Raw genomic sequence first — 15,502 nt, 5'->3', positions numbered from 1 at the left:
GTAACTTCACTGCATGTGTCTGTGTGTGTGTTTAGAGTTTAAAGGATGTTCAGTGTGATAATTAGTGAAATAAAGCAGATTATTCCAGTTCATCACAAATGTATGGACGCCTGTTTCCAGCAATAAAAAAACAAAGCAAAAAAACATGCAGTTAATGGAAATTGTGATATTAATTAATTCATTCATTCATTCATTTTCTACCACTTTTATCCTCCACATGAGTCATAATGGTGAGATTAAACAGTGAGAATGTGACATTAAACAGTCAGATTAAATAGTCAGAATGATGAGATTAAACATCGAGAAATGGTGAGATTAAACAATCAGAATGATGAGATTAAACAGTCAGAATGGTGAGATTAAACGATCAGAATGATGAGAGTAAACAGTCAGGATGGTGAGATTAAGCAGTCAGAATGGTGAGATTAAGCAGTCAGAATGGTGAGATTAAACAGGCACAATGATGGGATTAAACAGTCAGAATGATGAGATTAAACAGTCAACAATAAAAAACTGAATGGCAGGAAATGTCCCCAGGAGGTCTTAATGGTTAAATATAATAATATTCACCCTGTGCATAGTCTTTTTCTAGGTAACTGTGCTGCTGCTCTGTAAAATGAAAGGGAAGCGTTGAGCGGAGTGATTTTAGAGCAAAATGTGTATGTGGAAAAAAAACATCACTGCTGTGTGGGAATAAACTAATATGTGTGCTAATAGTTTAGCTAACCTTTACTACAGTCTGTCCTTTAACCTTAATGTATGTGCTAATAGTTTAGCTGACCTCAGCTGCAGTCTGTCCTTTAACTTTAATATGTGTGCTAATAGTTTAGCTGACCTTAGCTGCAGTCTGTCCTTTAACTTTAATATGTGTGCTAATAGATTAGCTAACCTTAGCTGCAATCTGTCCTTTAACTTTAATGTGTGCTAATAGTTTAGCTAACATTAGCTACAGTCTGTCCTTTAACTTAATCGCTGTGCTAATAAATTAGCTAACCTTAGCTGCAGTCTGTCCTTTAACTTTAATATGTGTAATAGTTTAGCTAACCTTAGCTACAGTCTGTCCTTAACTTCAATGTCTCATAATAGTTTAGCTAACCTTAGCTACAGTCTCCTTTTTTAACTTTAATATGTAAAAGCGCTGCTAGTGCAATAGTTTAGCTAACCTTAGCTGCAATCTGTCCTTTAACTTTAATATGTGTGCTAATAGTTTAGCTAACCTTAGCTAGAGTCTCCCCTTTAACTTTAATTTCTGTGCTAATAGTTTAGCTAACATTAGCTACAGTCTGTCCTTTAACGTAATTGCTGTGCTAATAATTTAGCTAACCTTAGCTGCAGTCTGTCCTTTACCTTTAATATGTGTGTGAATAGTTTAGCTAACCTTAGCTACAGTCTGTCCTTTAAAGGGGACATATTATACCCTATTTCCCCCATTAAAATAGTTCCCTGGTGTCCTAATGAACATGTCAGTGACATGCTTTGGTCAAAATACCATAAGGATGAAGCATCATAGCAGTTCAATAACCCTGCTAAACCCGCCCCTTTCAGAACGCTCGGTTTTGTGCATTGTCCCTTTACATGCAAATGAGACACAGGCAAACACACACCCACTTCTTCCAGGGGGTTTCTGATTTGTCCTCTTTACAGCGCTCACTCGCTCAGCTCCTGTTCCATTCCTCCCCCCCTCCCTCCAGTAGTTCTCTGACAATATCAACATGGCAGCGTGCGCGGAAAGAGTGCCGTCACAGGAAGAGACGTTCGACACAAGGATCGAGCCGAACACTGCCCAACTGTAAATCAGTTAAAAACACTTAGGGACAGCACCACTGATCGCCAGCAGCGCGCAGCGAGCTGAATAAACTGCTGCTGTATGTGACTGTATCAGACTGAGTCTGTGCTCCGGTCATGGAGGACGTACTGAACAAATATTTTTAATTACGACGTGTTGGAATGGTCAGTTATGAGCTCTATATGACCTTTTCTTAAAAATGTGTGTGTTTGTACGTCGGTGAAATACGTTCGCTGACTAAATACGGCACATTAGCTTCATATATAATATCCTCTGAGGCTGGAAGTTTGTGTAAAACACTGTGCTCCACTGTGCAGCCACAAACAGCACACTTGTCCCTCCGCGGTGCACTCTCGCAGGGACAAGGTGGAGCTAAGGTGGAGCTCTCGAAGTAAACCTACTGGTGGGGTGGTAACATTCGCGGTGAAATGCGCATGCTGCCGTCATAAGCGCAGAAAATTCAACATCGAGTGTTTTATCACCTATACTTACACTAAGGGGGGACCAAGAAAACATGACTGAGTATTCTTTTTCCACACTTTGGCGACTGGTAGGGCCTCCAGAGTCCCAAATATAAGTATTAAAATGGTTAAAAAGTTGATTTTACATAATATGTCCCCTTTAACTTCAATGTATGTGCTAATAGTTTATCTAACCTTAGCTGCAGTCTGTCCTTTAACTTCAATGTCTGTGCTAATAGTTTAGCTAACCTTAGCTGCAGTCTGTCCTTTAACTTTAATGTCTGTGCTAATAGTTTAGCTAATATTAGCTACAGTTTGTCCTTTAACTTCAATGTTTGTGCTAATAGTTTAGCTAAAATTAGCTAGAGTCTGTCCTTTAACTTTAATATGTGTGCTAATAGTTTAGCTAACCTTAGCTACAGTCTGTCCTTTAACTTCAATGTCTGTGCTAATAGATAGCTAACCTTAGCTACAGTCTCTCCTTTAACTTCAATGTTTGTGCTAATAGTTTAGCTAACCTTAGCTAGAGTCTGCTCTTTAACTTTAATTTCTGTGCTAATAGTTTAGCTAACATTAGCTACAGTCTGTCCTTTAACTTAATCGCTGTACTAATAATTTAGCTAACCTTAGCTGCAGTCTATCCTTTAACTTCAATATGTGTGTGAATATCTGCCACCGGACCTCAGGAACTTGGACTCTCTCACATTCTTCAAATCAAGACTAAAAACTCACCTATTCCGAACTGCCTATTCCACTTAACTATCTACATTGTTGTTTCTTATTTCTTTCTTAGTGTTTTTATTTATTTATGTATTGTACAGTGTCCTCGAGTGCCCAGAGAGGCGCCTCCCAATAAAATGTATTATTATTATTATTATCATTATTATTAATAATAATGATAATAATAATAATAATAATAACAATAATAGTTCAGCTAACCTTAGCTACAGTCTGTCCATTAACTTCAATGTCTGTGCTAATAGTTTAGCTAACCTTAGGTACAGTCTCTCTTTTAATTTCAATATTTGTGCTAATAGTTTAGCTAACTTTAGCTGCAGTCTGTCCTTTAACTTTAATGTCCGTGCTAATAGTTAAGCTAACCTTAGCTACAGTCTGTCCTTTAACTTTAATATGTGTGCTAATAGTTTAGCTAACCTTAGCTGCAATCACTTAATTGCTGTGCTAATAATTTAGCTAACCTTAGCTGCAGTCTGTCCTTTACCTTTAATATGTGTGTGAATAGTTTAGCTAACCTTAGCTACAGTCTGTCCTTTAAAGGGGACATATTATACCCTATTTCCCCAATTAAAATAGTTCCCTGGTGTCCTAATGAACATGTCAGTGACATGCTTTGGTCAAAATACCATAAGGATGAAGCATCATAGCAGTTCAATAACCCTGCTAAACCCGCCCCTTTCAGAACACAAATAAATAAATAATAAGTCAATAAATAAATATAAACCTGTAATAAATATTTCCGAGGTAACGCTGCTCTCTGTCGGACACTAAGCACCGAGCGTCCACTAAGGCGAAGCTGATCACCTCCGATACCGTCGCTGCCAAACTACATATAATACATCATATCTTAATACACAAACCACATTTTTGAATTCTAAATGACTAATTTCTCGCCTCAAATGATCTTAAAACTGCACTCAGGGACTCTTTATTGAATTTTGTCCCTTATGGTCCTCCATAGGGGTGTGCTGCAACCTGCAGTTCTGGGGCCACATGTGGCTCTTCAGTTTAAATAAAAGCGTCTACGTCAAACCCGATGTTAAAGAAAACAAACGTGTGTGTTTGTCCTTGTAAATGTATTTCATATAAAATCCTTTTGGGTATAAGTGTGTTGGTTTTTTTTATAATATAAGGAATTTCACCTTGGCAGTTTACCAAGGGTGCACCTGTGTGAGCACTGAAATTCATATTATGACCTTTTTGCATCTTGCACTGGGCAAATACTCCAAAAAACAAATAAAAACTCAAATTAATAAAACCAAACTCATTTTAAAGACAAAAATTCAAAAAGAAATAAAAACTGCAACTAATGAAAAATCCAAAACTATTATAACCTTGATATAAACAGCAATGAAAAGTTTTCTTACATTTCATAAATGCAGCAAACTATCGTTCTTTTATATTTATATATGTATAGTACATCTGTATAATAAACTTTATACGTGTTATTTTATGGGTCAAATAGGTTTGTGCGGCTCCACATTAATTTATTTTGGGTGGAGAGGGTAACAAAAATGTCTCTTTTCATCCTGAAGGTTGCCGACCCCTGGATTAAGGGGCTGCATGGGAATATAATTCACTAAAAGCAACTAAAATGATTTTTTAACTCTGTCTATGACTGTGTGAACTAACAAACATCACTACATTCACCACCACGCTGGCTGGCTGGCGCCAAACGAAGCGAGCAGCTGTGAGTGTGACAGGAAGAAAGAGCCATCGCATCGATGGACCGATCAATATCTGCAGCTCTGGAAACACACCGTGTCATTTAAAGACGGAAAAAGAGCGTAAAGGAATGAGACGAGAGAAAAATAGATTTCCCCCCGTTTCACTTCACCCTCACACGACTGCAGCAACTAATAAACATGAATTATTGATTAAAGTAGAAGATTTACCTTTTCTCTTTTTTTCTTTTTACAAGTGACGTCGACTCTGTCCACTCTTTTCTATGCAACCATGATTATCTTCTTTGCTGGGTTTTTGGAGTTTGAAGCAGGAGAGGATGTGGAGTGTTGAAAAAAAAAGGGCCAGCCGCAAAACGGTCAGTTCCTCTATCCGACTGTACGAGGAAGTAAAAGTTCACTTGCATTATACAAGCGCGCACACACACACACAAACACACAGAGAGAGAGAGAGAGAGAGAGAGAGAGAGAGAGAGAGAGAAGAGGCCGGATGTCAGGACAGTATCTATGCAAACTAACAGTCAGTCTGAGCCCGAAACAAAATGACAACATAAAGCAACAGTTCATTCACGTTTGAAGAGGTTCAAACAGAAGACAATCACGAGACTTAGAAACGATGGAGTCTAAACCAACAACAGTATTCCATATGTTATCATGAGCAGTGGTGAAAGGAGCTTTCACAGCCTCCACTTAAAATAGTTCAACTGCAGGAGAAAGGTCAAAAACAAAACATGCACTCATCATCAAGAATGAGATTTGACTTTAAATCAGCTAAACAGTTTAAAGCCTATGAATAATAATAATAACAATGATAAAATCTAGGTCAGTTCAGTTCTATAGATATCTATGTGAACTTTGTAAACCACTCACTCTCCCACACCAAAGCCCATGGAGAAAATCAGTGATTTTAACATCACAGCACACAGGAGTTGTTGATCCACTGCCGCATCAATTTGTCAATTTGGCTTTTGAAAATCTTCGTTCAGATTGACCTCAGTGACACAAAGTGACCACACGAGGCAGCAGTAGAGACTGGTTCTCATCCCACTATAAACCTGGACTTTCCCTTTAAGACGTGATCTACACTCGTGACAAAAAACAACAAACATAAAGAGGGTGTGAAAATGAAATCAACTCAGTTATCTTAGTCACAGATTCCTCTGACCTTTATTCTCTTAATCAAAGTCATTTGATGTTGATCAGTGTATGTCAAACCAGGAAATTGACCTGAGTGCATACAGCAGAAGAGAAAGCTGCTTTTTCCCCAATTTCCTTGAACGCCTCATTTCTTTCACATCACATGACATAAATGTCGTCAGGAATCAAAAGTTACACAAATAAAACAACTTATTTCAAATTATTTACAGAAAAAAAAAGAAGACGCATTAAAATACTTTTTTTTTGTTAAATATAAAGATGTCAGAATTGAATGTCCATCATCATCTTCATCTTCATCATGGTGCCACTGAGAGATTATGGAAGAGATTTGCATATGGAAATGATCCAACTGATTTACATGTCAGCAGAGGAGGGGAAAGAAGAGAGGAGGAGGAGGATGAAGAGGAGGAGGAGAAAGAAGACGGTGAGGAGGAAGGAGGAGGAGTAGGAGGAAGAGGATTAAGAGGAGGAGGAAGAGGAAGAAGAAGACAGTGAGGAAGAAGAGAGGAGATGAAAAGGGGGAGGAGAATGAGGAGAAAGAAGAGGAGTAAGTAATATTGTAGATGCTATTATTGTCTCTGAGCGTCTCGTCCTCTCAGCTGATTGTAAGACGGACTCAAACACTTTGTCATTAAAAGGATCCAAATAGATTCTGACGCCAAGACGTCACGAGCTCAGGTGAAAACATGAACCCGCTGAGTCGGATGATACAATCCCACCATGACTCAGCAGACAGTGACTCCGCCTCTCACTGCTCCTCCTCCTCTGGCTCCCTGAGGCCCTGACTGTGCAGAGTCTTCCCCGTCATCTCCATGATGGCCTGGACCTCCAGGTCTGTGTCCAGGACGCTCCTCTTACCCTCCTCACCCTGAGACAGACACACACACACACACACACACAGACAGACAGACACACAGACAGAGACACACGGACACACAGACAGGAGTACAGTCAGGGATTGGTGAGTGTTTTATGCTGAGTCAGCATTCCCGCTGAGGTTTTTTTTACTAATGAACATTAAAGAATATTATTTTTTGTTTTCAACAATATTTTACCGCTCTATCTCACTGTGAGTCAGACTTTTTCAACAGGAAACTGAAGTTTGTAAACCACTCACTCTCCCACACCAAAGTCCTAAGAGAAAATCAGTGATTTTAGCCGGAGGGGACACAGGAGCTGCTGGTCTACTGCTGCCTCAAGTGTTTGATTTTCAAACACTGAAGTGACAAAATAAGACATCTGAACTTAGTGATGGAGGCAGCAGTGGACCAACAACTCCTGTGTGTTGTATTGTTAAAATCACTGATTTTCTCTATGGTCTTTGGTGCAGGAGAGACGACAAAAGGAAAACCATTTATTATGATGTAGGTTTTCATTCTAGAGCCAAAAACTATCATGGATGGCACAGGGTAAAATTTCACTTCCTGTTTTTGACATGTGTGGGACCAACACATGTCATTTAGTGACCTCTAGGGACCGTGTTTGTGTCTGGTATGTAAATATAAGCAGTTAAATGTTTGACAGACCCTGAAGGAGACAGGGTCTGTCAAACATCATACATACAAAATAAAGTAATAACATAACTTCACCTGAAAACAGAACATCTTAGTTTCCCTGCATGGTTTTCTGCTTCATTTGTAGATTATATAAAGACAAATGTAGAGCTGTTTCTAAAAGCCATGTCCCTGTTCCTCTTCAATGAAAACAGAAGTGAACATGTGCTCTGACCTCCTCAGGTTCTGGGGGTTTTCCGACTGCCCACACCTCCACGGAGTCCACGCTGAAGTCTTCCTCCCCGGAGAGCTGAGGGCTGCCATATGTGGTGCACTTGGGCCGAGCGCGACTGTGACCGCGGCCGAAATCACTGTCCAGCCACAGGCCGAAGTAGTCGTGCTGACCACCCATACCCTGAGTGAAGACAGACCAGAGGAAAACATGAAGAGCGATGAGACGCACAAACACACACAGAGAAAGACGACGAATACAATCAGAGAGTGAAAACTATAGTTGTGGTTCCTACAATGACAACAGCATCAGATTAAAAGGTAGTAAAAGGCATCTGTTCAAAGATTTAAGGTACTTGTACTATGCTCTGTCCACATTCTGTACTGACCGGCACCAAGAGAGACGCGGGAAACATATCAGTTTAAGTCTACAACAGCAATTCAACAAAGTAAACCTATTTTTAAAATAATTATAACATTAAGTCACAGACATTATATTTTTTCACCCAAAACGTTTTTTTAGTTGTTTTGATGACCTGTTTTGGAGCTTTTAATATTTAGTTTATGCAGTATTTTAATTGAAAAAACAACTGCACTGCGGTGCAGAACCTAAGTGTTGTTTAGTAACTGTTTACTGAAGACATGTTCTTAAGCAAATCCATCGACCTCTAGTCTACAATAACTTAACATATTACAGTATGTTGCTTTATCTCACTGTGAGACAGACTTTTACAACAGGAAGCTGAAGTTTGTAAACCACTCGCTCTCACACACCAAACCTCATAGAGAAAATCCGTGATTTTAGCTGGCGGGAACACAGGAGCTGCTGGTCTACTGCTGCCTCGTGTGGTCACTTTGTGTCACTGAGGGTCAATCTGAACGAAGGAATTTTAAGGCCAAATTGAAAAAAAGGGAGATTAGAACTTAGTGATGGAGGCAGCAGTGGATCAACAACTCCTGTGTGCTGTGATGTTAAAATCACTGATTTTCTCTATGAGGTTCGGTGTGGGAGAGTGAGTGGTTTACACAGTTCAGTTTCCTGCGATATCTTAAGAACATGTTCATGTCTTTTTCTCACTATTAGACAGAAGTCAATTTTATTACGTGAATCTTTTTTTTTAAGTGGCTATATGAATATATATATATACACACATGTATATACATATATACATATATATGTACGTATATACAGCTTGATGTTGACACTGGCTGCGTGTGTCTTCCTGCAGATTCTCAGCAGGGGGGCAGATACATGTTTATGAGCAGGCAGGATACGAGAATAAAAAGTTGACCTCTCTCAGATATTAACTACGCTGTGAACACTCTGTTAAACTATCACAGTCTCACCAGTCCGTTGGGCATTGTCTGCTGGTGCTGGTTGAGATACATGAAGTGTTCGTTGTACCCTGTCGCTGTGAAAACTCTCAGTTTGGGAAACACAGTGAACAGGAAGCATCTGGAGTCACCTGCACACACGTAAATAAAATATACAAATGACATAGATGAGAGAGCGTCACAGTATTCAAAAACACAGTGGCACTTCCTCAACAAGTCACTTCACACAGACAGACACAGGCTTCATTTCACTGCGACCACAGCGTCGTTTTCAGAGCATGTGGTTTAAGGTGTACGTGTAAAGGAGCTTCAGAAAACTTTTTAAAATAACACTTTAAAAAATAAATCACATGCAATTGGTTAAATGTGGTTCGATACTCACTATATTGAAGGGATTTCTTTTGAGAGCCTACATCTTTTCAATCATTACCAGACCTCATGATTTACATTGACACTGAAAAAACCCGGACCATAGCGTTATGGTTCCTGTTTTTCTACGTTTCCTATCTACAATTAAAACTTTATAAAACGTGACGTACAGTGATGAGATGACACTTTAATCACGAATCGTAGCCACACTCGTCACCATCATTCCAATATGTGACATGAGTTTGAGTAGAGATTTTTATTTTTCTCTCACCCTGGAACTGAGGTTTGACCTCCCAGCCATGTGAGGCGAAGCCCCCGAACACGTGTCCCACCGAGTCTTTGATGAGCAGCAGCGTCGGGCCGTGACGGGTCAGACCGCTCACCATTCTGGTGAAGCTCTCGCCATGCAGCTGTGTGGAGAACACAAGTCTCCAGGGGGCGCTGTACCTGTCCGGCAACTGGAGAGTTGAGAAAAGAGCAAAGCAAGTAAAGAATTCAAAATTTAATAAATTGAACATTTTCATAGTTGATTAATCTGTTGATTACTTGTCCAGAAAATGTTGATTGGCTGATTTTTTTATATGGAGCAAAGAAGCCAGGAAATATTCACATTTAAGAAAGTAATCGCCAAACTATTTTGAGAATTTGTTAAGCAATTTATCAAGAAACTTAATCTAGATCACTAACAGAAGTTTGAAGTTCCACAGGGTGAGATGCATCTATAAAATTAACATGTTTCCTATCTGTGATGAAAACAAAGACAGAGAATCACGTGTGTGTGTACATATATTTATATATATATATATATATATATATATATATATATATATATCTATCTATATATATATATCTATATATATATATATACATATATATATGTATATGTACACATACATACATACACATATATATATATGTACACATACATACATATATATATGTATACAATCTTTCCCCCTCCTTGACAAGTACGCACTAAAGAGCTCGGACCTCATCGTCCATCCACTGTAAAACGCGTTCCACCAATTGGCGTTCTTCAGCAGATAGCCCCGCCCCTCCCAGAAGTCCCCTGTCGCGAGTAGCTACTTCTTTTACCCGTCATTTTTCCTCTGGGTAATTTCAGTCGAAACAAGCCGAGGTTTCTCACATATGTGGGTGAGTACAGACCGTGGCCAAGTGGAAGGTTTCTACTGGAGGATGGGTTAAATTCGGAGAAGGACCCTCCCCCCCCAAGGGCTGATAAAGGACTAATTTCTTTTATTTAAATAGAGAGAAAAAAGTCAAAAGGTGCAAAAGGGCTTCTTGAAATGTTCTTTGATTTCTCCTGACCTGCAGTGCCAGAAACATGAGGGTGGGGACGTCCAGCAGACAGTGCAGCTTGTCCCAGGGCGTCTCCCTGCAGGGCGGCAGCAGAGTGGGAGCCGGACGCCCACTCAGGGAGACACTCAGGCCTTCAGCGACCAACAACTCCAGGTACAAGGACACCTGAGAAACCCTGAAGATCCAGTCCTCTAGACAGGAAACATCACAACGCCCCTGATCTGAGGAGGACAAACAGCATCAGCAGTTACAAGACCTGAGCAAAACATTCACAATGTTTCTTAATTTGGATGTATAATACATTTGGAAATGGTAACAGTCAGGACTGGTTATGTTGACAGATACAGAGGAAACAAGGAGTTAAAAAATGGATACATTTTTCTTCATGTTTTGATTTAGAATTTAATGAGCAGTGTTCCCAATGCATCGAAATAAAACATATTATAAGGATTTTGTGCTTTATTCACGTTTTCAAACACACTGCTATTATTTAACTGTATGTTATTTATAGGACATTTTTCAACATTGTCTGAAAACTAATTGATTCACTTCCATTATGAAAATATGAATTATGTAAAATCATATTGTTTATCACCTGTTTACCTGTGGGTTTTAGCTCAGAACACATCTGCTCTGACAGGAGTTTGACTCCGACGGAGCCATCGCCCATTCTGCCAGACTTCCAGCCCTGCAAGCGCCCCCTGTGGACCAGAATCTGAACTACAGCAGAGATCAGGTCCTGCAGGAACTGTGCAGAGACCGGCAGAGGAAGCAAAAGAAGACGAAGGAGAAGCAGCATCAGAGCAGTAGAGCTTCAGCAGTGTCAGCGCTGAAGATGGAAAACCTCTCACCTCTGCGACCTCCTCACATGTGACGGCGGCTGCAGCCTCGGCTCCGCGCTGCGTCATGACCATGACGAGTGGCGCCCGTTCCTCTGCCGTGCCCCGCAGTGCGTCTGCCAGGAAAACCACCAACTGCTCCCGACTGACACCAGGGGCTGCAGAGCTGCTCGTGTCCCCAGAGGCTGCTGCCGCCGCCAGACCAGGGTCAATGCTGCACATGCACCTGTAGAGACGCTGGATCATGGAGTCTGGAGCCAGACCACTCATAGAGGTCTGAAGGAGACAAAAAAAACACCACACTGATTATACACAGGCTACAAAAACTGTATTTCACTCACAGAGTTTGAAATCCTGAACTATCTGAATTGAGCTACATTTTAAAGTTCTAGGCAAATCCAGACAACTTTGTTGTCATGTGACTTCCTCTGAGGTCACAGACCTTCAGCGCATCCAACGTCAGAGTCTTCCCTGCAGTTCCACCCTGGAGCCTGTTGAAGGCGCCCTCGATCACAGGGCGTTCATCGGGGCGGAAGCGGGCCAGTCGCTTCTGCACCACCACACTCTCTGTGTTACCCATGATGCTCTGCGGGGTCAACACACACACACACACGCTGTTAAGTATATGTTCAGAAATGGAGAAAAATAAAACATATATTTTATAATTATGAATTAACAATGACAAAAATATCTCACCCATTGCATTTTAAACGATAAATTATATCCATTATCAATTATAAAACAGTAGCTTTAATTATTTATATATTTAATGACCACACATGAGACTTTTTCCAACTGCATTTGGGGACTTTTTACATTTACATTGACTAAAAACAACGAAGGAAATCCTTCCTGTGATATGATAATAGTTGACGTTCATTGTGAACCATAACCTGAACATACACTGAACAGCTGCAGTAAACTAGCGCCACAAAAGGATTTAAATATACATTTCAGAATAGGAACAAAACCTTCCCATAAAATGATGTGTTTCTTAACATGGACTGTGTAACTGTTCAGTCGTCTGTAAGAATTTTTTGGTATATGTGTATAATTTCAAGTTTATTTAAGTATAGGTTTGTCACTACTATGCTTATAAATAATGAATAAATGTGTGAAAAACGATAGAATTGAGCACATTTTCAATGCAGAAATTTGCCCACAGACCTCCACAGGAAAGCATTTCCAGGCAAATTAAAAATTGAGTAAAAATTGTCCTGACCTATACATCATATCTCTGTTTCGCACAGATGTAAAAATTGCCACTGCCTCTAATATTGCATATCATACCTCAATCGTAATTAAATTTGAAAGATACTTTAAATGGAAACCCATTTATTTCTTCAGTGGTTTATAACATATACTATGAAACAGTGACGATCCAACGAGTGACTTATGACAAATCTTACTGTAAAAATAGAGCACAATCAGCCAGTTCACGAGGTGCGCGCTTACGTCACGCTGTCTGTCAGAGTTCGATTGTGCACTAAGTCACACAACTACAGAAAATCTGTTTTATTGTTATCCATGCAGTATAAACAGAGGTTTAACTTCTCTGCCGTGGCCTCACCTTTACATCGTATTTCTGTACGTGTTGATCTATTAAAGAGATGTTGACATGTTGAACAGCAGGATTATATGAATACTTTACAGTATTTCTAGCAACTTCTTACCTCTACAATATAAGTAAATTTTATATCAGAAAATTACTTTTTTGATACTCAAGTACAGTAAATGTCATAAACTTTGAGGCTTTCATTTCAGTAACATTATAAAAAGTGACTTCAACTTCTACAGAAGTTATTTTCTGGTAACATACTTTTACTCAAGTATCACTTTAAAGTACTTTATATAGAGACTGATATTTGATGTACTTTATGCCTCAGTATTTGATCATATTAAACTGTATTTAACTTTTGTATATAAAATAATTTAGTCTAATTTTAACTGTGAATGACGTACCTAACTAGACCGTTCATAGATTACTTGCACATAAATAGATGTGAATATGGGTGACAGTAAACACGAGGAAACAAATTGTCTTACAAGTGAGAAACTGTATTAAATGATGTGAGCATGGGTGGAGGACAGGAACAGGTCAAAGTGTGTTTTTCTCTAGCTTCGTAGCTAGCTGCTGCTACAGCACTAATCTTACAAGCCAGCTGAGCGAAATGGCCGAATGTCATACAAGTTAGAGATATATATAACAAATAAAGTGAAGCGTAGCGTTCATACGGGGCTTATAAAACTTTAAAAATCAGCGTGAATGTCCACAAACCTTGTTTTTAAACGACTCCGCTCATGATTATCGTCGCGTTACAGCGCGATGTAAACTTCCGGATGTAGATGATGACGTCAGTGATATCAGCCAATGAAAAGAGCTGCTCTCTCCTCGCCCACATCGTGATTGGACAACGGCGTCAAGAGGCGGGAAAAGTTGTCCTTTGACTTTGTTTGGATGGGAAATGCAAGGGAATGTGTAGATTATATGCAGATTATGGAATTATAAATACATTATAAATAGATTTTGGAATTATACGTAGATTTTGAAATTATAAATAGATTTTGGAATTATACATAGATTTTGGAATTATAAGTAGATATTGGAATTATAAGTAGATTTTGGAATTATACATAGATTTTGGAATTATAAATATATTTTGGAATTATAAGTAGATTTTGGAATTATAAGTAGATTTTGGAATTATACATAGATTTTGGAATTATAAGTAGATATTGGAATTATAAGTAGATTTTGGAATTATACATAGATTTTGGAATTATAAATATATTTTGGAATTATAAGTAGATTTTGGAATTATAAGTAGATTTTGGAATTATACATAGACGTTCAAGTCTTTTTAATTGATCTACAGTTAGAAGTGTTGATTCACTTCTTTCCCTCTAAAGGTGCAGCAACAGAGGGAACCACTAGGTGGCGACATACGGCCACACATGACACAAACAGACTGTGAGTGACTTGTTGTTTTGACCCTAGGTCATATGTCATATGTTTTGGGTTTGATTGGCACCTTTGAGCCATTTTTCCACTACATGGTCTCGCCTCGGCACGGCTTGAGAGGGATTGGTTTGTTTTTCATGACAATATAGTTCCTCCTCAAGGGTTAGGGTGAGGCTGCGAAGTGTTTTTTTACGCGACACAAACACAAACTAGTGACTTGTAAAGCACACACAGAACAACAACACCCTCACAGGTGATCCTAACGACCTGAAACTGGGCGCGGTGAACGATCTGCATGATAATTGTTGAACTGATCAAGTCTCTGGAGCCTCAGAGGGTAAACACCTGCTTTTATGACCTGGCTGAATACTCCCACAGCTAATTACAGAACTTATAAAGTAGTTCACATGCTGTGAAATACTATGTTTAAAACAAGGGGGAAGCAACTGTTTTTCTTTTCCTGACATTCCAAAAAAAAACGTACAAATATAATTTGTGATTATTACACTGATGATTAAGTATTTACATCATAGTTTTCTGGAGGGTGCAATTCCATTAATGCCACATGTCACCAGTAGAGTGTGCACAGGAGCAGCTGAAGAGCAGAAGCAGCCCTGAAGCACAAACGAGGCAGCTGAAAAAAAGCTCCTTTTAAGGGCATGAGATGTGCTGTGTGTGTGTGTGTGTGTGTGTGTGTGTGCGTGTGTGTGTGTGTGTGTGTGTGTGACGTAACGACGATGATGATGAAGAAGAAGAGGGTGAATATATATCTATATATATATGCAGTGAAGTGACTATAGTGAGTGTGTGAGTTAGTGAATAACTGGGTCATAATCTGTAAATGAACACATGAATTCAACCTTGAATGTCGCAGCTCAAAGAAGGAAACTGCTCGTCCACATCATCACTGACATCATATTTAAAGGCCCAGTGAGTCACAATCACCTGCTTGTATGAATTGTTGTCTTTAGGATGATGATTATGATTATTATGATTATTATTATGGTCTGAGCACTCACACAGTGGTGCGAGGACCTGTGTATTACAAGTCCTTCAGTACTTATTTGACGTACTAAACGTTGGTGAAAACAAAAACAAATTGACATGCAAATCAGAACTCATTTGTCT

At 39.3% G+C, this 15,502-nt stretch overlaps 1 protein-coding gene across 2 annotated transcripts in view; it reads right to left on the bottom strand.

Annotated features, from left to right (window-relative positions):
* Positions 1-6,299: 6,299 nt before the first annotated feature.
* meak7 (MTOR associated protein, eak-7 homolog) overlaps positions 6,300-15,502 on the bottom strand; it is a 10,165-nt gene continuing 962 nt past the window's right edge. The window contains exons 1-9 of one of the 2 annotated variants that reach the window (XM_044035178.1): positions 13,691-13,773; positions 11,855-11,998; positions 11,425-11,688; positions 11,177-11,321; positions 10,583-10,794; positions 9,525-9,711; positions 8,897-9,015; positions 7,554-7,733; positions 6,300-6,693 (exon numbers count right to left, since the gene is read on the bottom strand). In XM_044035178.1, coding sequence (XP_043891113.1) covers positions 6,574-6,693; positions 7,554-7,733; positions 8,897-9,015; positions 9,525-9,711; positions 10,583-10,794; positions 11,177-11,321; positions 11,425-11,688; positions 11,855-11,992 — 1,365 coding nt within the window. In that variant the 5' untranslated portion in view covers positions 11,993-11,998; positions 13,691-13,773 and the 3' untranslated portion in view covers positions 6,300-6,573. Of the gene's footprint in view, positions 6,694-7,553; positions 7,734-8,896; positions 9,016-9,524; positions 9,712-10,582; positions 10,795-11,176; positions 11,322-11,424; positions 11,689-11,854; positions 11,999-13,690; positions 13,774-15,502 lie in introns of those variants that run through there. The other variant, XM_044035177.1, reaches the window with a different exon arrangement.

This window comes from Solea senegalensis, linkage group LG10 (genome assembly GCF_019176455.1).
Source record: "Solea senegalensis isolate Sse05_10M linkage group LG10, IFAPA_SoseM_1, whole genome shotgun sequence".
Taxonomy (NCBI): Eukaryota; Metazoa; Chordata; class Actinopteri; order Pleuronectiformes; family Soleidae; genus Solea; species Solea senegalensis.
Note: the sequence above shows the minus strand (reverse complement) of the source record. Positions and strands in the feature narration are given on the sequence as shown.